Source organism: Salmo trutta, unplaced genomic scaffold, assembly GCF_901001165.1.
Source record: "Salmo trutta unplaced genomic scaffold, fSalTru1.1, whole genome shotgun sequence".
In the NCBI taxonomy this organism is placed as follows: domain Eukaryota; kingdom Metazoa; phylum Chordata; class Actinopteri; order Salmoniformes; family Salmonidae; genus Salmo; species Salmo trutta.
In genome coordinates, this window is record NW_021823104.1 from 2,904,264 (window position 1) to 2,928,933 (window position 24,670).

At 44.7% G+C, this 24,670-nt stretch overlaps 1 protein-coding gene across 1 annotated transcript in view; it reads left to right on the forward strand.

The window, feature by feature from the left end:
• Positions 1-24,670, forward strand: part of LOC115188882 (trinucleotide repeat-containing gene 18 protein) — a 104,905-nt gene that overhangs the window by 28,793 nt on the left and 51,442 nt on the right. The window contains exons 3-8 of the mRNA XM_029747706.1: positions 6,070-6,204; positions 8,970-9,095; positions 12,467-12,791; positions 12,882-13,194; positions 13,225-14,395; positions 16,625-16,706. Coding sequence (XP_029603566.1) covers positions 6,070-6,204; positions 8,970-9,095; positions 12,467-12,791; positions 12,882-13,194; positions 13,225-14,395; positions 16,625-16,706 — 2,152 coding nt within the window. The remainder of the gene's footprint in view (positions 1-6,069; positions 6,205-8,969; positions 9,096-12,466; positions 12,792-12,881; positions 13,195-13,224; positions 14,396-16,624; positions 16,707-24,670) is intronic.

Consider the following 24,670-nt stretch of genomic DNA (forward strand, 5'->3'; position numbering starts at 1 on the left):
TGTGTGACAGCTGCTGTGTGTGGGGGCGTGAGGAGAGGATGGTGTGTGTGTGAGAAAGTGTTGGTGCCGTGTGTGGTGGTACAGTGTGTGTGTGTGTGTGTGTGTGTGTGTGTGTGTTGGTACAGTGTGTGTGATTGTGTGGTGGTACAGAGTGTGTGTGTGTGTTGGTACTGTGTGTGTGTGTGTGTGTGTTGGTACTGTGTGTGTGTGTGTTGGTACTGTGTGTGTGTGTGTTGGTACAGCGTGTGTGTGTGTTGGTACTGTGTGTGTGTGTGTGTGTGTTGGTACAGCGTGTATCTTGTTCCCCTCCTATTAATCTAAGGCTGTGTGAGCGCTGACCAGTGGACGTGGTGCCATGGTAACAGAGTGACTCAGCCCGTTAAGCGTTCCCAGCTCCGCTCTTCTTCTGTGGTGCGTTAAGCGTTCCCAGCTCCGCTCTTCTTCTGTGGTGCGTTTTGTCCAAACAACATTTTCAAAGATTTTTACTGAGTTACATTTTCATATGAGGAAATCAGTCCATTTTAAATAAATTCATTTGGTCCTAAATCTATGAATTTCACATGACTGGGAATACAGATATGCATTTGTTGGTCACAGATACCTAAATAAAATGGGCCTCAGGACCTCGTCACTGTATTTCTGTTAGATTCAAATTTCCATCGATAAAATGTAATTGTGTTTTGTTGTCCGTATCCCATGTTGCACTCTGTTCACAACGTTGACATCAACTAACCCGCTCGACCACACGATGCCATACACACGGTCTGTTCTCGAAAACGGCGGAGGCTGGCATATGGTAGAGAAATGAACATTTAAATTATCTGACAACAGCTCTGGTGGACATTCCTGCAGTCAGCATGCCAATTGTACGCTCCCTCAAAACTTGAGATATCTGTGGCATTGTGTTGTGTGACAAAACTGCCAAAACATTTTTTAAAGTGGCCTTTTTATTGTCCTCAGCACAAGGTGCACCTGTGTAATGATCATGCTGTTTAATCAGCTTCTTGATAGGCCACACCTGTCAGGTGGATGGATTATTTTGGCAATGGAGAAAACATTGTGCAAAACAACAAATTTGTGCAAAACATTTGAGAGAAATAAGCTTTTTGTTCATATGGAACATTTCTGGGATCTTTAATTTCTCATGAAACATGGGACCAACACTTTACATGTTGTGTTTATATAGTTCTGTGTAATAAGAGTTTTTATATCGTTGACATGTTAAGCCCAGTAGGGTTCAAATATTTATATATTCTTAATTCCTTTACTTAGATGTGTGTGTATTGGGTTTCTGTTGTGGAATTGTTAGATATTACTGCACTGTCAGAACTAGAAGCACAAGCATTTCACTACACTCGCATTAACACCTGCCAAACACGTGTACGTGATGAATAAAATTAGATTTATTTGGGAAAAGTCACGGGATGTTTGTTCTTTCTTTCAATACGGCAACTATTTATAAAAAAAAAAAAATCAATACATTTGAATATTTTTTGCTACTTTTTTAAGTTAATACCTGTAGTCAACTTGTGCAATACGCCAGGAGGTAGCGGTAGCGCCGGGAGGTAGCGGTAGCGCCGGGAGGTAGCGGTAGCGCCGGGAGGCCTGGAGGTAGCGGTAGCGCCGGGAGGCCTGGAGGTAGCGGTAGCGCCGGGAGGCCTGGAGGTAGCGGTAGCGCCGGGAGGCCTGGAGGTAGCGGTAGCGCCGGGAGGCCTGGAGGTAGCGGTAGCGCCGGGAGGCCTGGAGGTAGCGGGTAGCGCCGGGAGTGCCTGGAGGTAGCGGTAGCGCACGGGAGGCCTGGAGGTAGCGGTAGCGCCCGGGAGGTAGCGGTAGCGCCGGGAGGCCGGGAGGTAGCGGTAGCGCCGGGAGGCCGGGAGGTAGCGGTAGCGCCGGGAGGTAGCGGTAGCGCCGGGAGGTAGCGGTAGCGCCGGGAGGCCGGGAGGCCGGGAGGTAGCGGTAGCGCCGGGAGGCCGGGAGGTAGCGGTAGCGCCGGGAGGTAGCGGTAGCGCCGGGAGGCCGGGAGGTAGCGGTAGCGGTAGCGCCGGGAGGTAGCGGTAGCGCCGGGAGGTAGCGGTAGCGCCGGGAGGTAGCGGTAGCGCTGGGAGGTAGCGGTAGCGCCGGGAGGTAGCGGTAGCGGTAGCGCCGGGAGGTGCTGCCTTAAGAGATGCGGTAGCGGTAGCGCCGGGAGGTAGCGGTAGCGCTGGGAGGTAGCGGTAGCGGGAGGCCGGGAGGTAGCGGTAGCGGTAGCGCCGGGAGGCCGGGAGGTAGCGGTAGCGCCGGGAGGTAGCGGTAGCGGGAGGCCGGGAGGTAGCGGTAGCGGTAGCGCCGGGAGGCCGGGAGGTAGCGGTAGCGGTAGCGCCGGGAGGTGCTGCCTTAAGAGATGTGGTAGGAGATAGCGTTAGGAGGTACCTTAGAGATGCGGTAGGAGATAGCGGTAGGAGGTACCTTAGAGATGCGGTAGGAGATAGCGGTAGGAGGTACCTTAGGAGATAAAGCAGATTGTGTTCATCATTTCAACCTGTTACTTTATTTTACATTATTCAAAGAAAATAGTTTTTTGAAGTTGTGGCTATTTCCAAATCCTTTTCCATCCTGTGGCTATTTCCAAATACCCTGGTATACGACCCGGTATACGGCCCAAGACTAACCGCCAGTAAAGACCTCCTCCGCTGAAGGAGAGACCGCTGCCATATGTTACCGTTTACACCAGTGGCGGTTGGTGCCGTTTAAGATTAGGGAGGACGTTTATTTTTTATTGTTTTTTAAATGAGCACGGTCTTATTTCTATTACGGCATATTGGATGACTGTCCTTCATATTCACCCAGTTCAATGTAGCAGTGATGGGTTTACATGATACTCTAATTGCCTCCTATACCCATCATCAGGTTGCTATAACCTAGCGTACGAATGAAACGTTTTATAACGTCGGTGCACACAGGTTCTGTTCTAGGGGTGTTATCATTAGTCCAGACTCTCTCCTCCATCTAGCTGTTCTAGGGGTGTTATCATTAGTCCAGACTCTCTCCTCCATCTAGCTGTTCTAGGGGTGTGTTATCATTAGTCCAGACTCTCTCCTCCATCTAGCTGTTCTAGGGGTGTGTTATCATTAGTCCAGACTCTCTCCTCCATCTAGCTGTTCTAGGGGTGTGTTATCATTAGTCCAGACTCTCTCCTCCATCTAGCTGTTCTAGGGGTGTTATCATTAGTCCAGACTCTCTCCTCCATCTAGCTGTTCTAGGGGTGTTATCATTAGTCCAGACTCTCTCCTCCATCTAGCTGTTCTAGGGGTGTTATCATTAGTCCAGACTCTCTCCTCCATCTAGTTGTTCTAGGGGTGTTATCATTAGTCCAGACTCTCTCCTCCATCTAGCTGTTCTAGGGGTGTTATCATTAGTCCATACTCTCTCCCTCCATCTAGCTGTTCTAGGGGTGTTATCATTAGTCCAGACTCTCTCCTCCATCTAGCTGTTCTAGGGGTGTTATCATTAGTCCAGACTCTCTCCTCCATCTAGCTGTTCTAGGGGTGTTATCATTAGTCCAGACTCTCTCCTCCATCTAGCTGTTCTAGGGGGGTGTTATCATTAGTCCAGACTCTCTCCTCCATCTAGCTGTTCTAGGGGGTGTTATCATTAGTCCAGACTCTCTCCTCCATCTAGCTGTTCTAGGGGGGTGTTATCATTAGTCCAGACTCTCTCCTCCATCTAGCTGTTCTAGGGGGGTGTGATCATTAGTCCAGACTCTCTCCTCCATCTAGCTGTTCTAGGGGGTGTTATCATTAGTCCAGACTCTCTCCTCCATCTAGCTGTTCTAGGGGTGTTATCAGTCCAGACTCTCTCCTCCATCTAGCTGTTCTAGGGGTGTTATCATTAGTCCAGACTCTCTCCTCCATCTAGCTGTTCTAGGGGGTGGTGATCATTAGTCTAAACAGTTGCAAGCGAGAGTTTCAAATCTTCATACCATAACCTCTAACCGCTGCACGCAGCCAACATTGTTATCAATGTCACCCTATTAGCTAACATCATAGCTCCTAGAACTAACGAGTTAGTAAAATAATAGAACGGAATATAGCTCTCTGCAGATTCTCAATTTGAATAAATGAATTTGTTCAAAACTATTCAACTATTGTCTGTCTCTCTGTCTCTCTCTCTCTCTCTCTCTCTGTGTGTAAATACTAAACACACACTCCTCACCCTATTTTATGCAGTGCTAGCTAGCGGTAGCTTATTGCATTCAGTACTAGATGTATTCTCTGATCCTTTGATTGGGTTGACAACACGTCAGTTAATGCTGCAAGAGCTCTGATAGGTTGGAGGAACGTCCTCCGGAAGTTGTCATTATTACTGTGTAAGTCTATGGAAGGAGGGTGAGAACCATGAGCCTCCTAGGTTTTGTATTGAAGTCAATGTACCCAGAGGAGGATGGAAGCTAGCTGTCCTCCGGCTACACCATGGTGCTACCCTACAGAGTGCTGCTGAGGCTACTGTAGACCTTCACTGTAAAACGGTGTGTTTTAATCAGTTATTTGGTGACGTGAATATATTTACTCGTTTTTTTCTGAACTTACAAAATAGTGAAACTTTTTTTTGATACTCAGTGAATTTCAGAAAAAGAAAAAAAAAGTTATCCTCTGAGGAGCCTCTACTGGTTTACACACCTACTCCGGCTCTCTCTCTCTCTCTCTCTCTCTCTCTCTGTGTGTGGTGTGTGTGTGTGTGTGTGTGTGTGTGTGTGTGTGTGTGTGCGTGTGATTTGAGCAGGTCTGAATTTGTCTTTAGAAGCGTTAATAGACCCAGGTGGATGTGCTGGTTCTGGGGGCGGGGTGTGTGTGTGCGTGTGATTTGAGCAGGTCTGAATTTGTCTTTAGAAGCGTTAATAGACCCAGGTGGATGTTCTGGTTCTGGGAGTGGTGTGTTATTTAGAGAACTGGCTGTGTGTCATTTACATTGCTGGGTGTGTACAGATTTACAAAGCACAGAGGTGTGTGTGTGTGTTGGTTACTGTGTGTGTGTGTGTGTGTGTGTGTTGGTTACTGTGTGTGTGTGTGTGTGTGTGTGTGTGTTGGTTAGTGTGTGTGTTGGTTAGTGTGTGTGTGTGTTGGTTAGTGTGTGTGTGTGTGTGTGTTGGTTACTGTGTGTGTGTGTTGGTTACTGTGTGTGTGTGTTGGTTACTGTGTGTCTGTGTGTGTGTGTGTGACAAGTTTACATTGCTAGGTGTGTACAGATTTACAAAGCACAGAGGTGTGTGTGTGTTACCTTGAGGATGATGTAGCTGTGTGTGTGTGTGTGTTACCTTGAGGATGATGTAGCAGTGTGTGTGTGTGTTACCTTGAGGATGATGTAGAGTGTGTGTGTGTGTGTGTGTGTGACAGGTTTAATACACTGATTTAGCTGCAGGGAGACTCTGGGAACACGTCTTCACATCACATCACACACACACTAACCCCGAGGCTGGCTGCAGTCGTCTTCAGGGGGTTCAAAAGGTCAAATAGTTGGTGACCTGTATGGTGTGAAATGGAACTGTGTTTGTTTTGTTCATAACCCACTGCCCCTGAGACACCCTCGGAGAGTCGCGGGGCTTTTACCCTCGGAGAGTGGCGGGGCTTTTACCCTCGGAGAGTGGCGGGGCTTTTACCCTCGGAGAGTCGCGGGGCTTTTACCCTCGGAGAGTCGCGGGGCTTTTACCCTCGGAGAGTCGCGGGGCTTTTACCCTCGGAGAGTCGCGGGGCTTTTACCCTCGGAGAGTCGCGGGGCTTTTACCCTCGGAGAGTCGCGGGGCTTTTACCCTCGGAGAGTCGCGGGGCTTTTACCCTCGGAGAGTCGCGGGGCTTTTACCCTCGGAGAGTCGCGGGGCTTTTACCCTCGGGGAGCCGCGGGGCTTTTACCCTCAGTTTTTGTTCCCTGTCCTTTTAGTGTTTTGATCTTGTCCATCGGCCTATGGGACCTATTCTGGATGGGTATGATGATGATGATGATGATGATGATGATGATGTCAGTCTGTATTGACTACTATGTGTGTCTGTGTGTCTCGTCTCAATAAAGCTTCAAAGTCTCCGTATCTCATTTCTCCAGGTGATGCCTTCCCAGCAGCCTCCAGTCCCTTCCTGCCGGGCTATTCCGGCCCCTCCCCCCTGACCTCTGACCCAGCCTACAGATCACCCAATCAGATGGCTCAGCTCTGGGCTTCACACGCTGCCGCCCACGAAGGTAACAGACTGTTTCAGACTGTCCTTCATGTTCGATCTGCTCGCTTCGCTACTGTCCTCTCTCTCGCTCTCCTCCTCCTGTCCTCTCTCTCGCTGTCCTCTCTCTCTCCTCGTCCCTCAGCTCTCGCTCTCCTCCTCCTGTCCTCTCTCTCGCTCTCCTCCTGTCCTCTCTCTCTCTCCTCGTCCTTCATCTCTCTCTCTCTCCTGCTCCACTTCTATCCCTCCTCCTGTCCTCGCTCTCCTCCTCCTGTCCTCGCTCTCCTCGTCCCTCAGCTCTCTCTCTCCTGCTCCACTTCTATCCCTCCTCCTGTCCTCTCTCTCGCTCTCCTCCTGTCCTCTCTCTCTCTCTCCTCGTCCCTCAGCTCTCTCTCTCCTGCTCCACTTCTATCCCTCCTCCTGTCCTCTCTCTCGCTCTCCTCCTGTCCTCTCTCTCGCTCTCCTCCTGTCCTCTCTCTCTCTCCTCGTCCCTCAGCTCTCTCTCTCCTGCTCCACTTCTATCCCTCCTTGATAAGGGAATTATATGATTTAAAGGTAATGATTAAAGAATCCCACCCTGAAACGTAACTAATTAGTGATTTATTAGTTTATGTAGTATGAATGATTAAAGTACTAAACCTTAGTCCAATAAGGTTAGGGAGAGAAATGTGTGTGTGTCTAAGAAATGACTGAGAACAATTCAACTGTGTTTGACCCGACCTGGCTAGAACTCTGAGAAACGTATGATAGGACAGGGAGTCCTTTTGACCCGACCTGGCTAGAACTCTGAGAAACGTATGATAGGACAGGGAGTCCTTTTGACCCGACCTGGCTAGAACTCTGAGAAACGTATGATAGGACAGGGAGTCCTTTTGACCCGACCTGGCTAGAACTCTGAGAAACGTATGATAGGACAGGGAGTCCTTTTGACCCGACCTGGCTAGAACTCTGAGAAACGTATGATAGGACAGGGAGTCCTTTTGACCCGACCTGGCTAGAACTCTGAGAAACGTATGATAGGACAGGGAGTCCTTTTGACCCGACCTGGCTAGAACTCTGAGAAACGTATGATAGGACAGGGAGTCCTTTTGACCCGACCTGGCTAGAACTCTGAGAAACGTATGATAGGACAGGGAGTCCTTTTGACCCGACCTGGCTAGAACTCTGAGAAACGTATGATAGGACAGGGAGTCCTTTTCAAGGTTCCTCTAATCTCTGGGGAAAGGAACTGTCGGCTTGGTAGTGATAAACAGTGGATACAACTCGCCTCTCTGTCCGTGTGTACTGTCGGCTTGGTAGTGATAAACAGTGGATACAACTCGCCTCTCTGTCCGTGTGTACTGTCGGCTTGGTAGTGATAAACAGTGGATACAACTCGCCTCTCTGTCCGTGTGTACTGTCGGCTTGGTAGTGATAAACAGTGGATACAACTCGCCTCTCTGTCCGTGTGTACTGTCGGCTTGGTAGTGATAAACAGTGGATACAACTCGCCTCTCTGTCCGTGTGTAATTGGGGAGTGAACTATAAAATGGATGCCTTTTATATTGTGGACTTCAGAACGTTCTCGTGAATAAACTGTATGAACCTTTTGCATAAGCTGAGTCTTTGCCTAATTATTATTTAACCCCGAGTCTTAGAAACCTCGGGGATTAGTCAAAGCTTATTGGTTGTTAGTTATCATTGGGATTGAAAATTCTCATGACACTCCTCCTGTCCTCTCTCTCTCTCCTCGTCCTTCATCTCTCTCTCTTCTGCCCCACTTCTATCCCTCCTCCTGTCCCCTCTCTCTCTCTCCTCCTGTCCCCTCTCTCTCTCCTGCTCCACTTCTATCCCTCCTCCTGTCCTCTCTCTCTCTCTCTCTCTCTCTCTCCTCCTCCTGTCCTCTCTCTCTCTCTCTCTCTCTCTCTCTCTCTCTCCTCCTCCTCTCTCCTGCCCCACTTCTATCCCTCCTCCTGTCCTCTTTCCTGCCTGGAGGGAAGACAGGCACACCATTCTTTCTCTCTTCCTCCCCTCTCTCTCTCTCCTCCATCTCCTGTGGGAGAGGTTGGTTTAATTCCAGAGGTCGTTGCAGGAATGGGACGTCTGTGTTTGAAGCTACATGGGAAGTGCTGTTGGAATGCCGTGGCTTGGGGTCACTAGCGTAGCGTGACGCTTGAGACGTTCTATATTAGGATCCGGTCTGGGGCTAGAGGTCAGGATCCGGTCTGGGGCTAGAGGTCAGGATCCGGTCTGGGGCTAGAGGTCAGGATCCGGTCTGGGGCTAGAGGTCAGGATCCGGTCTGGGGCTAGAGGTCAGGATCCGGTCTGGGGCTAGAGGTCAGGATCCGGTCTGGGGCTAGAGGTCAGGATCCGGTCTGGGGCTAGAGGTCAGGATCCGGTCTGGGGCTAGAGGTCAGGATCCGGTCTGGGGCTAGAGGTCAGGATCCGGTCTGGGGCTAGAGGTCAGGATCCGGTCTGGGGCTAGAGGTCAGGATCCGGTCTGGGGCTAGAGGCCAGGATCCGGTCTGGGGCTAGAGGCCAGGATCCGGTCTGGGGCTAGAGGCCAGGATCCGGTCTGGGGCTAGAGGCCAGGATCCGGTCTGGGGCTAGAGGCCAGGATCCGGTCTGGGGCTAGAGGCCAGGATCCGGTCTGGGGCTAGAGGCCAGGATCCGGTCTGGGGCTAGAGGTCTACAGGTCAGAGGTCAGTAGTAGGGCTATCCATTCCTGGGGTTCCCGCCTCCCTAAGGAGTGCAGGTATTTGCTCTGTCCCAGCACCTACCCAGCTGATGTGTTGTTTGTTGCTCCTCCAGGTTACGCCTCTCTCCCAGGCGGTCTGTACCCCACCCCCTACCACCTCCCCCTGGGTAACCTGGACCCTCCTCCCCCCTCGCTGGGCTTGGCTCAGCATCACCACCTCTACAACACACCACACCAAGGTCAGTACACACTACCACTTCTAAACCACACTACGACTAGCCTCCAAAATATTCAGTCTCTTCTAAACCACACTACGACTAGCCTCCAAAATATTCAGACTCTTCTAAACCACACTACGACTAGCCTCCAAAATATTCAGTCTCTTCTAAACCACACTACGACTAGCCTCCAAAATATTCAGTCTCTTCTAAACCACACTACGACTAGCCTCCAAAATATTCAGTCTCTTCAAACCACACTACGACTAGCCCCCAAAATATTCAGTCTCTTCAAACCACACTACGACTAGCCTCCAAAATATTCAGTCTCTTCTAAACCACACTACGACTAGCCTCCAAAATATTCAGTCATTTCAAACCACACTACGACTAGCCTCCAAAATATTCAGTCTCTTCTAAACCACACTACGACTAGCCTCCAAAATATTCAGTCTCTTCTAAACCACACTACGACTAGCCCCCAAAATATACAGTCTCTTCTAAACCACACTACGACTAGCCTCCAAAATATTCAGTCTCTTCTAAACCACACTACGACTAGCCTCCAAAATATTCAGTCTCTTCTAAACCACACTACGACTAGCCTCCAAAATATTCAGTCTCTTCAAACCACACTACGACTAGCCTCCAAAATATTCAGTCTCTTCTAAACCACACTACGACTAGCCTCCAAAATATTCAGGCTCTTCAAACCGTACTGCCTTCAGATTGAAATACGGTCTCATTAAACCATATTGCCTTCAGATTGAAATACGGGTCTCTTCAAACCGTACTGCCTTCAGATTGAAATACGGGTCTCTTCAAACCGTACTGCCTTCAGATTGAAATACGGGTCTCTTCAAACCGTACTGCCTTCAGATTGAAATACGGGTCTCTTCAAACGGTACTGCTTTCAGATTGAAATACGGGTCTCTTCAAACGGTACTGCCTTCAGATTGAAATACGGGTCTCTTCAAACGGTACTGCCTTCAGATTGAAATACGGGTCTCTTCAAACGGTACTGCCTTCAGATTGAAATACGGGTCTCTTCAAACGGTACTGCCTTCAGATTGAAATACGGGTCTCTTCAAACGGTACTGCTTCAGATTGAAATACGGGTCTCTTCAAACTGTACTGCCTTCAGATTGAAATACGGGTCTCTTCAAACCGTACTGCCTTCAGATTGAAATACGGCCTCATTTCAGTCTCTTCAAACCATAGTGCCTTCATATCAAAGTATTGATTTGTAATAGACTATCTTAGCCCCAATAAAAAGGCATTATTGGTCGTTGATTTAAATCACTTTTTCCACATGGTGGGGGCACAAAAAATGTGTATCAAAGTGGGGTCTCGGGCCAGATTTCTTTGGAAAGCCTGGTGTTATTGTATCTGCTGTGTTGTTCTGAAGGATAAAAAAATAAATACAATATTTTTTAATTCACCTTTTTATTTAACCAGGTAGGCCAGTTGAGAACAAGTTCTCATTTACAACTGTGACCTGACCAAGAATAAAGCAAAGCAGTGCGACACATACAACAACAGAGTTACACATGGAATAAACAAAACATACAGTCAATAATACAATATAAAAATCTATGTACAGTGTGTGCAAATGTAGAAGAGTAGGGAGGTAAGGCAATAAATAGGCCATGGTGGCAAAATAATTACAATTTAGAAAATGAACACTGGAGGGATAGATGTGCAGATGATGATGTGCAAGTAGAGATACTGGGGTGCAAAAGAGCAAGAGGATAAATAACAATATGGGGATGAGGTAGTTGGATGGGCTATTTACAGATGGGCTATGTACAGGTACTAGAGGTCGACCGATTATGATTTTTCAACGCCGATACCGATTATTGGAGGGCCAAATAAATCCAGTGCCGATTAATCGGCCGATTTTTACTTACACATATGTTTTTTTTACATTTATTTGTAATAATGACAATTACAACAATACTGAATGAACACTTATTTTAACTTAATATAATACATCAATAAAATCTATTTGGCCTCAAATAAATAATGAAACATGCTGAATTTGGTTTAAATAATGCAAAAACAAAGTGTTGGAGAAGAAAGTAAAAGTGCAATATGTGCCATGTAAGAAAGCTAACGTTTAAGTTCCTTGCTCAGAACATGAGAACATATGAAAGCTGGTGGTTCCTTTTAACATGAGTCTTCAATATTCCCAGGTAAGAAGTTTTAGGTTGTAGTTATTACAGGACTATTTCTCTCTATACCATTTGTATTTCATATACGTTTGACTATTGGATGTTCTTATAGGCACTTTAGTATTGCCAGTGTAACAGTATAGCTCCCGTCCCTCTCCTCGCTCCTACCTGGGCTCGAACCAGGAACACATCGACAACAGCCACCCTCGAAGCAGCGTTACCCATGTAGAGCAAGGGGAACAACTACTCCAAGTCTCAGAGCGAGTGACGTTTGAAACGCTATTAGCGCGCATCCGGCTAACTAGCTAGCCATTTCACATCGGTTACACCAGCCTCATCTCGGGGGTTGACAGGCTTGAAGTCATAAACAGCACAATGCTTGAAGCATAGCGAAGAGCTGCTGGCAAAACGCACGACAGTGCTGTTTGAATGAACGCTTACGAGCCTGCTGGTGCCTACCATCGCTCAGTCAGACTGCTCTATCAAATCATAGACTTATTTATAATATAATAAACACACAGAAATACGAGCCTTTGGCCATTTAAAATGGTCGAATCCGGAAACTATCATCTCGAAAACAAAACGTTTTTTCTTTCAGTGAAATACGGAACCGTTCCGTATTTTATCTAACGGGTGGCATCCCTAAATCTAAATATTCCTGTTACATTGCACAATCTTCAATGGTATGTCATAATTATGTAAAATTCTGTCAAATTAGTTCGCAACGAGCCAGGCAATGAACGCAAGAGCAGTGACACAATTTCATGTTAGCAGGTAATATTAACTAAATATGCAGGTTTAAAAATATATACTTGTGTATTGATTTTAAAGAAAGGCATTGATGTTTATGGTTAGGTACATTGGTGCAACGACAGTGCTTTTTTCGCCAAAAATACCGATTACCGATTGTTATGAAAACGTGAAATCGGCCCTAATTAATTGGCCATTCCGATTAATCGGTTGACCTCTAACAGGTACAGTGATCGGTAAGCTGCTCTGACAGCTGATGCTTAAAGTTAGAGATATGAGTCTCCAGATATTTTTGCAATTCGTTCCAGTCATTGGCAGCAGAGAGCTGGAAGAAAAGGAGGCCAAAGGAGGTGTTGGCTTTGGGGGGGATGACCAGTGAAATTTACCTTAAACACTCTACTCAGCAAATTGATGGATGTGGTGATGTGTCCTGATGGGTTTGGTGTTTTTGTGATGTTTGTGTTCCAGAGAGGTTCTTCCTGCCGGTGTCGTTACCCCAGCCGCCTCTTCAACCCTCCTCCGTCCCCCCCAGCCCCACCCCCCTCCTGAGTACCTCCCGGAAGGGGGTCAGGGACCGGGACAGACTCTACCGCGAGGAGAGGGAGAGAGAGGAGCCCCAGGAGGGGGTCAGAGACCGAGACAGACTCTACCGCGAGGAGAGGGAGAGAGAGGAGCCCCAGGAGGGGGTCAGGGACCGGGACAGACTCTACCGCGAGGAGTTGGAGAGAGAGGAGCCCCAGGAGGGGGTCAGAGACCGAGACAGACTCTACCGCGAGGAGAGGGAGAGAGAGGAGCCCCAGGAGGGGGTCAGAGACCGAGACAGACTCTACCGCGAGGAGAGGGAGAGAGAGGAGCCCCAGGAGGGGGTCAGAGACCGAGACAGACTCTACCGCGAGGAGAGGGAGAGAGAGGAACCCCAGGAGGGCGTCAGAGACCGAGACAGACTCTACCGCGAGGAGAGAGACAGAGGAGAGAGGGAGCGGTCGAGAGAGGAACCTCGTTCGTACAGTGTGGTAGATCTGACACAGCAGGATGGGAGGAGTGGAGAGAGAGAACGCCACAGAGAACGAGAGAGAGAAAGAGAGGCTTTCCTCCACCGCCCGTCTGCTCCTCGTCCCCTCCAGGGCTCCTCCTCTTCTGGACGTTACCCAGAGACTGAGGACGCACCCATTCGCTCCCCCAACCCTAACCCTAACCCTAACCCCAACCCTAACCCTAACCCTAACCCCCACACACACACAGACAGGCTGAGAAAGACTGAATCTACCTACAGCGGTGGACTCCTCCCTGGCCCCACCTACACTGCACACCGGGAGCCTATCAGGGAACAGCGTGTGAGCGCGCCCACTTACGTGCCTTCCGTGGAGGTCTATGATGAGCGGGTCGGCCCGATCCAGATCGCCTCGCAGGCCAGGGACAAACACGACAAACTGAGAGAGAGAGAGAGGGAGAGAGAAAGAGAAAGAGAGAGGGAGAGAGAAAGAGAGAGGGAGATCTCCAGGTTTCCTGAAAAGACTCTATTGGACCGTCGCCCTTCTCTTCCTGGTGATTTGCCCAATCAGAGAGAGCGGGAGGAGGGCTCTGTGATCTGCTCCAACGGTTCGGCTCTGAAACGAGACGGTTACGTCAGCCAATCAGGGTTCAGCCCGGACCTCAGGGACACGCCAAAACATGCCGTCCGATTGGGCCTGGAGCGAGTGGGGGAAGGGCCTAAATGGAACCCCATCAGCCCATTGGCTAACTACGCCACCAGTCATATGGCAGCGCTGGCCTCCCAGCACGGACACTCTCAACACACACACACACACTCCGCACAGCAGACACGCACACACACTCAACCCTCACACCACAACCAACCGGAACTCAACAGACCCCCATCCAACCCCCACGCACCCCAAAACAGACACACAAATTCCCCCCACCCTTCGCCCCAACCCCAGAGAGGAGGAGAGGAGGAGAGGAGGCGTTACTTGGACACCTCAGCCCTGTACCCTCCAGTGGTGGGAAGGAGGAGAGGCAGCGGGGGAGGAGGGACTGATGAGGGAACAGAAGGAGGAGAAGTGTCAGCCATGCAGAGTCTAATCAAATACAGCGGGACTTTCCCACCTGAACGCCGTCTGTCCTCTAGGCAGAACACGGACAACCAAGCCTCGTTCGGAGGCCTGGCGTTCATGAGACTGGAAGGAGGAGGAGGGGGAGGGGGAGGAGGAGGAGGAGCGGGGGGGAGGCTGATGAAGAGAGAGGTGGAACGTCCCGACGGCGAGGGGGCGGGGTCAGGCGAGGGTGGGGGAGAGGTCCGTCACCCTCCTGTAGGGATAGCTGTGGCCGTGGCCAGACAGAGGGACAGTAGCAATACAGACTCGCAGAGACCTCTAGTGCTGCACGCAGGGGTTAAAGGTGAGACTGGCTGTTTATTTCCATCTTTTATACCAAAGGGGATAACTGGGGTTTAGATATGGGGGGTGGGGGTATAGGGGGGGCTATATGGGGGGGACAAACAGTTTTCATGTTTTGACATTTTAAGACACTTCCTACAATTCTACACAGTTTGACATGACTTATTATGCCTCTCATGGGGGGGCTATATAGTGGGGGCACAACACAATGCCACAGATTTTCTCAAGGTTGTATTTTTTAAAATATTTTTAATGTTTCTTTTATATATATATATATAAAATATTTTTAAAAATACAACCTTGAGAAAATCTGTGGCATTGTGTTGTGATAACTGCACATTTTAAAGTGGCCATTTATTGTCCTCAGCACAAGGTGCACCTGTGTAACGATCATGCTGTTTAATCACCTTCTAGATAGATCTAGATATATATATATCTCAAGAAGGTACTGCATTTATTCATTTTTTGTTACTTTTATCCCTTTTTCTCCACAATTTCGTGATATCCAATTGGTAGTTACAGTCTTGTCCCATCGCTGCAACTCCCGTACGGACTCGGGAGAGGCGAAGGTCGAGAGCTGTGCGTCCTCTGAAACACGACCCTGCCAAGCTACACTGCTTCTTGACACACTGCTCGCTTAACCCGGAAAACAACCAATGAGGAAACACCATCCAACAGGTGAACGAAGTCAGCTTGCAGGCGCCCGGACCGCCACAGGAGTCGGTAGAGCGCGATGGGACAAAGAAATCCCGGCCGGCCAAACCCTCCCCTAACGTGGACGACTCTGGGCCAATTATGCACCGCCTCATTGGTCTCCCGGGTCACGGCCGGCCGCAACACAGCCTGGGATCGAACCCGGGGCTGTAGTGACGCTTCAAAAGCACTGCAGTGCAGTGCCTTAGACCGCTGCACAACTTGGTAGGCAGATGTGTTGAGGCAGCGTGCAATTGGCATGCTGACTGCAGGAATTTGGCAGTACGTCCAACCGGCCTCACAACCACAGACCACGTACGTGTACGGCGTCGTGTGGGCGAGCGGTTTGATGATGTCAACGTTGTGAACAGAGTGCCCCATGGTGGGGTTATGGTGTGGACCCCATGGTGGAGGTGGGGTTATGGTATGGGGCAGGCATGAGATACGGACAACGAACACAATTGCATTTTATCGATGGCAATTTGAATGCACAGAGATACCGTGATGAGATCCTGAGGCCCATTGTGGTGCCATTCATCCTCCTCCATCACCTCATGTTTCAGCATGATAATGCACAGCGTCATGTCGCAAGGATCTGTACACAATTCCTGGAAGCTGAAAATGTCCCAGTTCTTCCATGGCCTGCATACTCACCAGACATGTCACCCACTGAGCATGTTTGGGATGCTCTGGATCAACGTGTACGACAGCATATTCCAGTTCCCGTCAAAATCCAGAATTTTCGCTCAGCCATTGAAGAGGAGTGGGACAACATTCCACAGGCCACAATCAGCAGCCTGATCAACTCTATGTGAAGGAGATGTGTTGTGCTGCATGAGGCAAATGGTGGTCACACCAGATACTGACTGGTTTTCTGAACCACACCCCTAACTTTTTATTTAAGCTACAGTGAGTGAAAAAGGTATTTGATCCCCTGCTGATTTTGTACGTTTGCCCACTGACAAAGAAATGATCAGTCTATAATTTTAATGGTAGGTTTATTTGAACAGTGAGAGACAGAATAACAACAAACAAATCCAGAAAAACACGTGTCAAATGTTATAAATTGATTTGCATTTTAATGAGGGAAATGAGTATTTGACCCCCCCTCAATCAGAAAGATTTCTGGCTCCCAGGTGTCTTTTATACAGGGAACGAGCTGAGATTAGGAGCACACTCTTAAAGGGAGTGCTCCTAACCGCAACTTGTTACCTGTAAAACAGACACCTGTCCACAGAAGCAATCAATCAATCAGATTCCAAACTCTCCACCATACTTTTTTCCCTCACTGTATCTATGACCAACAGATGCATATCTGTATTCCCAGTCATGTGAAATCCATAGATGAGGGCCTCATTTTATTTATTTAAATTGACTGATTTCTGTATGAACTATAAATCGGTAAAAATATTTGAAAATAAATGTTGCATGTGATATTTTAGTTCAGTATATTTTAATAGACCAGATATCACCAAATCTACTGTTATCGAAGCAGTGCATTATGGGTCACTGTGTTCTATTCTGTCGTTCCAAACAGACGAGGAGCGGGGGGACGAGCGAGCCCGTCACCGTGGCGACAGACTGGGGTGCCTGGAGCGCGAGCAGGAGAAGTTGCTCAGGTTAGGGGCGTGACCAACGACTCACCTGTGAAAGGCTGCCGTATTCATATCACCTGAAACTGTAGATATTATTCATATCACCTGTTAGGAAACTGTAGATATTATTCATATCACCTGTTAGGAAACTGTAGATATTATTCAGATCACCTGGTAGGAAACTGTAGATATTATTCAGATCACCTGAAACTGTAGATATTATTCAGATCACCTGAAACTGTAGATATTATTCAGATCACCTGAAACTGTAGATATTATTCAGATCACCTGAAACTGTAGATATTATTCAGATCACCTGTTAGGAAACTGTAGATATTATTCACATCACCTGTTAGGAAACTGTAGATATTATTCACATCACCTGTTAGGAAACTGTAGATATTATTCAGATCACCTGTTAGGAAACTGTAGATATTATTCACATCACCTGTTAGGAAACTGTAGATATTATTCAGATCACCTGTTAGGAAACTGTAGATATTATTCACATCACCTGTTAGGAAACTGTAGATATTATTCAGATCACCTGAAACTGTAGATATTATTCATATCACCTGTTAGGAAACTGTAGATATTATTCATATCACCTGTTAGGAAACTGTAGATATTATTCATATCACCTGTTAGGAAACTGTAGATATTATTCATATCACCTGTTAGGAAACTGTAGATATTATTCATATCACCTGTTAGGAAACTGTAGATATTATTCATATCACCTGTTAGGAAACTGTAGATATTATTCATATCACCTGTTAGGAAACTGTAGATATTATTCAGATCACCTGAAACTGTAGATATTATTCACATCACCTGTTAGGAAACTGTAGATATTATTCAGATCACCTGAAACTGTAGATATTATTCAGATCACCTGTTAGGAAACTGTAGATATTATTCACATCACCTGTTAGGAAACTGTAGATATTATTCACATCACCTGTTAGGAAACTGTAGATATTATTCAGATCACCTGAAACTGTAGATATTATTCAGATCACCTGAAACTGTAGATATTATTCAGATCACCTGTTAGGAAACTGTAGATATTATTCACATCACCTGTTAGGAAACTGTAGATATTATTCACATCACCTGTTAGGAAACTGTAGATATTATTCAGATCACCTGTTAGGAAACTGTAGATATTATTCAGATCACCTGAAACTGTAGATATTATTCACATCACCTGTTAGGAAACTGTAGATATTATTCACATCACCTGTTAGGAAACTGTAGATATTATTCACATCACCTGTTAGGAAACTGTAGATATTATTCACATCACCTGTTAGGAAACTGTAGATATTATTCATATCACCTGTTAGGAAACTGTAGATATTATTCATATCACCTGTTAGGAAACTGTAGATATTATTCAGATCACCTGAAACTGTAGATATTATTCACATCACCTGTTAGGAAACTGTAGATATTATTCAGATCACCTGAAACTGTAGATATTATTCACATCACCTGTTAGGAAACTGTAGATATTATTCATATCACCTGAAACTGTAGATATTATTCACATCACCTGTTAGGAAACTGTAGATATTATTCAGATCACCTGTTAGGAAACTGTAGATATTATTTAGATCACCTGAAACTGTAGATATTATTCATATCACCTGTTAGGAAACTGTAGATATTATTCAGATCACCTGAAACTGTAGATATTATTCATATCACCTTTTAGGAAACTGTAGATATTATTCAGATCACCTGAAACTGTAGATATTATTCACATCACCTGTTAGGAAACTGTAGATATTATTCATATCACCTGTTAGGAAACTGTAGATATTATTCAGATCACCTGTTAGGAAACTGTAGATATTATTCAGATCACCTGTTAGGAAACTGTAGATATTATTCAGATCACCTGAAACTGTAGATATTATTCATATCACCTGTTAGGAAACTGTAGATATTATTCACATCACCTGTTAGGAAACTGTAGATATTATTCAGATCACCTGTTAGGAAACTGTAGATATTATTCACATCACCTGTTAGGAAACTGTAGATATTATTCAGATCACCTGTTAGGAAACTGTAGATATTATTCACATCACCTGTTAGGAAACTGTAGATATTATTCAGATCACCTGAAACTGTAGATATTATTCAGATCACCTGAAACTGTAGATATTATTCATATCACCTGTTAGGAAACTGTAGATATTATTCACATCACCTGTTAGGAAACTGTAGATATTATTCACATCACCTGTTAGGAAACTGTAGATATTATTCAGATCACCTGTTAGGAAACTGTAGATATTATTCAGATCACCTGAAACTGTAGATATTATTCATATCACCTGTTAGGAAACTGTAGATATTATTCAGATCACCTGTTAGGAAACTGTAGATATTATTCATATCACCTGTTAGGAAACTGTAGATATTATTCATATCACCTGTTAGGAAACTGTAGATATTATTCATATCACCTGTTAGGAAACTGTAGATATTATTCAGATCACCTGAAACTGTAGATATTATTCACATCACCTGTTAGGAAACTGTAGATATTATTCAGATCACCTGAAACTGTAGATATTATTCACATCACCTGTTAGGAAACTGTAGATATTATTCAGATCACCTGTTAGGAAACTGTAGATATTATTCACATCACCTGTTAGGAAACTGTAGATATTATTCAGATCACCTGTTAGGAAACTGTAGATATTATTCACATCACCTGTTAGGAAACTGTAGATATTATTCAGATCACCTGAAACTGTAGATATTATTCAGATCACCTGAAACTGTAGATATTATTCAGATCACCTGTTAGGAAACTGTAGATATTATTCACATCACCTGTTAGGAAACTGTAGATATTATTCACATCACCTGTTAGGAAACTGTAGATATTATTCACATCACCTGTTAGGAAACTGTAGATATTATTCACATCACCTGTTAGGAAACTGTAGATATTATTCAGATCACCTGTTAGGAAACTGTAGATATTATTCAGATCACCTGAAACTGTAGATATTATTCACATCACCTGTTAGGAAACTGTAGATATTATTCAGATCACCTGTTAGGAAACTGTAGATATTATTCACATCACCTGTTAGGAAACTGTAGATATTATTCATATCACCTGTTAGGAAACTGTAGATATTATTCATATCACCTGTTAGGAAACTGTAGATATTATTCAGATCACCTGAAACTGTAGATATTATTCACATCACCTGTTAGGAAACTGTAGATATTATTCAGATCACCTGAAACTGTAGATATTATTCACATCACCTGTTAGGAAACTGTAGATATTATTCATATCACCTGAAACTGTAGATATTATTCACATCACCTGTTAGGAACCTGTAGATATTATTCAGATCACCTGTTAGGAAACTGTAGATATTATTTAGATCACCTGAAACTGTAGATATTATTCATATCACCTGTTAGGAAACTGTAGATATTATTCAGATCACCTGAAACTGTAGATATTATTCATATCACCTGTTAGGAAACTGTAGATATTATTCAGATCACCTGAAACTGTAGATATTATTCACATCACCTGTTAGGAAACTGTAGATATTATTCATATCACCTGTTAGGAAACTGTAGATATTATTCAGATCACCTGTTAGGAAACTGTAGATATTATTCAGATCACCTGTTAGGAAACTGTAGATATTATTCAGATCACCTGAAACTGTAGATATTATTCATATCACCTGTTAGGAAACTGTAGATATTATTCATATCACCTGTTAGGAAACTGTAGATATTATTCATATCACCTGTAGGAAACTGTAGATATTATTCATATCACCTGTTAGGAAACTGTAGATATTATTCATATCACCTGAAACTGTAGATATTATTCAGATCACCTGAAACTGTAGATATTATTCACATCACCTGGTAGGAAACTGTAGATATTATTCAGATCACCTGTAACTGTAGATATTATTCAGATCACCTGTTAGGAAACTGTAGATATTATTCATATCACCTGAAACTGTGGATATTATTCAGATCACCTGTTAGGAAACTGTAGATATTATTCAGATCACCTGAAACTGTAGATATTATTCATATCACCTGAAACTGTAGATATTATTCAGATCACCTGAAACTGTAGATATTATTCATATCACCTGTTAGGAAACTGTAGATATTATTCACATCACCTGAAACTGTAGATATTATTCAGATCACCTGAAACTGTAGATATTATTCAGATCACCTGAAACTGTAGATATTATTCATATCACCTGTTAGGAAACTGTAGATATTATTCACATCACCTGTTAGGAAACTGTAGATATTATTCAGATCACCTGGTAGGAAACTGTAGATATTATTCAGATCACCTGGTAGGAAACTGTAGATATTATTCAGATCACCTGGTAGGAAACTGTAGATATTATTCAGATCACCTGGTAGGAAACTGTAGATATTATTCAGATCACCTGGTAGGAAACTGTAGATATTATTCAGATCACCTGGTAGGAAACTGTAGATATTATTCAGATCACCTGGTAGGAAACTGTAGATATTATTCAGATCACCTGGTAGGAAACTGTAGATATTATTCAGATCACCTGGTAGGAAACTGTAGATATTATTCAGATCACCTGAAACTGTAGATATTATTCACATCACCTGTTAGGAAACTGTAGATATTATTCACATCACCTGTTAGGAAACTGTAGATATTATTCACATCACCTGTTAGGAAACTGTAGATATTATTCAGATCACCTGTTAGGAAACTGTAGATATTATTCAGATCACCTGAAACTGTAGATATTATTCAGATCACCTGAAACTGTAGATATTATTCAGATCACCTGTTAGGAAACTGTAGATATTATTCATATCACCTGTTAGGAAACTGTAGATATTATTCATATCACCTGTTAGGAAACTGTAGATATTATTCATATCACCTGTTAGGAAACTGTAGATATTATTCATATCACCTGAAACTGTAGATATTATTCAGATCACCTGAAACTGTAGATATTATTCAGATCACCTGTTAGGAAACTGTAGATATTATTCATATCACCTGAAACTGTAGATATTATTCACATCACCTGGTAGGAAACTGTAGATATTATTCAGATCACCTGAAACTGTAGATATTATTCACATCACCTGGTAGGAAACTGTAGATATTATTCAGATCACCTGTAACTGTAGATATTATTCAGATCACCTGTTAGGAAACTGTAGATATTATTCATATCACCTGAAACTGTGGATATTATTCAGATCACCTGTTAGGAAACTGTAGATATTATTCAGATCACCTGAAACTGTAGATATTATTCACATCACCTGGTAGGAAACTGTAGATATTATTCAGATCACCTGAAACTGTAGATATTATTCAGATCACCTGAAACTGTAGATATTATTCATATCACCTGTTAGGAAACTGTAGATATTATTCACATCACCTGAAACTGTAGATATTATTCATATCACCTGTTAGGAAACTGTAGATATTATTCACATCACCTGAAACTGTAGATATTATTCATATCACCTGGTAGGAAACTGTAGATATTATTCACATCACCTGAAACTGTAGATATTATTCATATCACCTGGTAGGAAACTGTAGATATTATTCATATCACCTGGTAGGAAACTGTAGATATTATTCAGATCACCTGGTAGGAAACTGTAGATATTATTCAGATCACCTGGTAGGAAACTGTAGATATTATTCAGATCACCTGAAACTGTAGATATTATTCACATCACCTGTTAGGAAACTGTAGATATTATTCACATCACCTGTTAGGAAACTGTAGATATTATTCATATCACCTGAAACTGTAGATATTATTCATATCACCTGAAACTGTAGATATTATTCAGATCACCTGCTAGGAAACTGTAGATATTATTCACATCACCTGTTAGGAAACTGTAGATATTATTCACATCACCTGTTAGGAAACTGTAGATATTATTCATATCACCTGTTAGGAAACTGTAGATATTATTCAGATCACCTGAAACTGTAGATATTATTCACATCACCTGTTAGGAAACTGTAGATATTATTCACATCACCTGTTAGGAAACTGTAGATATTATTCAGATCACCTGAAACTGTAGATATTATTCACATCACCTGTTAGGAAACTGTAGATATTATTCACATCACCTGTTAGGAAACTGTAGATATTATTCATATCACCTGAAACTGTAGATATTATTCATATCACCTGAAACTGTAGATATTATTCAGATCACCTGCTAGGAAACTGTAGATATTATTCACATCACCTGTTAGGAAACTGTAGATATTATTCACATCACCTGTTAGGAAACTGTAGATATTATTCATATCACCTGTTAGGAAACTGTAGATATTATTCAGATCACCTGAAACTGTAGATATTATTCACATCACCTGTTAGGAAACTGTAGATATTATTCAGATCACCTGTTAGGAAACTGTAGATATTATTCAGATCACCTGAAACTGTAGATATTATTCATATCACCTGGTAGGAAACTGTAGATATTATTCAGATCACCTGAAACTGTAGATATTATTCATATCACCTGGTAGGAAACTGTAGATATTATTCAGATCACCTGAAACTGTAGATATTATTCATATCACCTGGTAGGAAACTGTAGATATTATTCAGATCACCTGAAACTGTAGATATTATTCATATCACCTGTTAGGAAACTGTAGATATTATTCATATCACCTGTTAGGAAACTGTAGATATTATTCAGATCACCTGTTAGGAAACTGTAGATATTATTCATATCACCTGGTAGGAAACTGTAGATATTATTCACATCACCTGAAACTGTAGATATTATTCATATCACCTGGTAGGAAACTGTAGATATTATTCAGATCACCTGAAACTGTAGATATTATTCATATCACCTGGTAGGAAACTGTAGATATTATTCAGATCACCTGAAACTGTAGATATTATTCATATCACCTGTTAGGAAACTGTAGATATTATTCAGATCACCTGAAACTGTAGATATTATTCATATCACCTGAAACTGTAGATATTGTTCATATCACCTGTTAGGAAACTGTAGATATTATTCAGATTGATTCCCTGGTGGGGTTGATTCCCTGGTGGGGTCGATTCCCTGGTGGGGTTGATTCCCTGGTGGGGTTGATTCCCTGGTGGGGTTAGGGGTCGATTCCCTGGTGGGGTCGATTCCCTGGTGGGGGGTCGATTCCCTGGTGGGGGGTCGATTCCCTGGTGGGGTTGATTCCCTGGTGGGGGGTCGATTCCCTGGTGGGGGGTCGATTCCCTGGTGGGGTTGATTCCCTGGTGGGGGGTCGATTCCCTGGTGGGGGGTCGATTCCCTGGTGGGGGGTCGATTCCCTGGTGGGGTTAGGGGTCGATTCCCTGGTGGGGTTAGGGGTCGATTCCCTGGCGGGGTTAGGGGTCGATTCCCTGGTGGGGTCGATTCCCTGGTGGGGTTAGGGGTCGATTCCCTGGTGGGGTTAGGGGTCGATTCCCTGGTGGGGTTGATTCCCTGGTGGGGTTAGGGGTCGATTCCCTGGCGGGGTTAGGGGTCGATTCCCTGGCGGGGTTAGAGGTCAATTCCCTGGTGGGGTCGATTCCCTGGTGGGGTCGATTCCCTGGTGGGGTTGGGGGTCGATTCCCTGGTGGGGGGTCGATTCCCTGGTGGGGGGTCGATTCCCTGGTGGGGGGTCGATTCCCTGGTGGGGTTAGGGGTCGATTCCCTGGTGGGGTTAGGGGTCGATTCCCTGGTGGGGTTGATTCCCTGGTGGGGTTAGGGGTCGATTCCCTGGTGGGGTTAGGGGTCGATTCCCTGGCGGGGTTAGGGGTTGATTCCCTGGTGGGGTTAGAGGTCGATTCCCTGGTGGGGTCGATTCCCTGGTGGGGTCGATTCCCTGGTGGGGTTGGGGGTCGATTCCCTGGTGGGGGGTCGATTCCCTG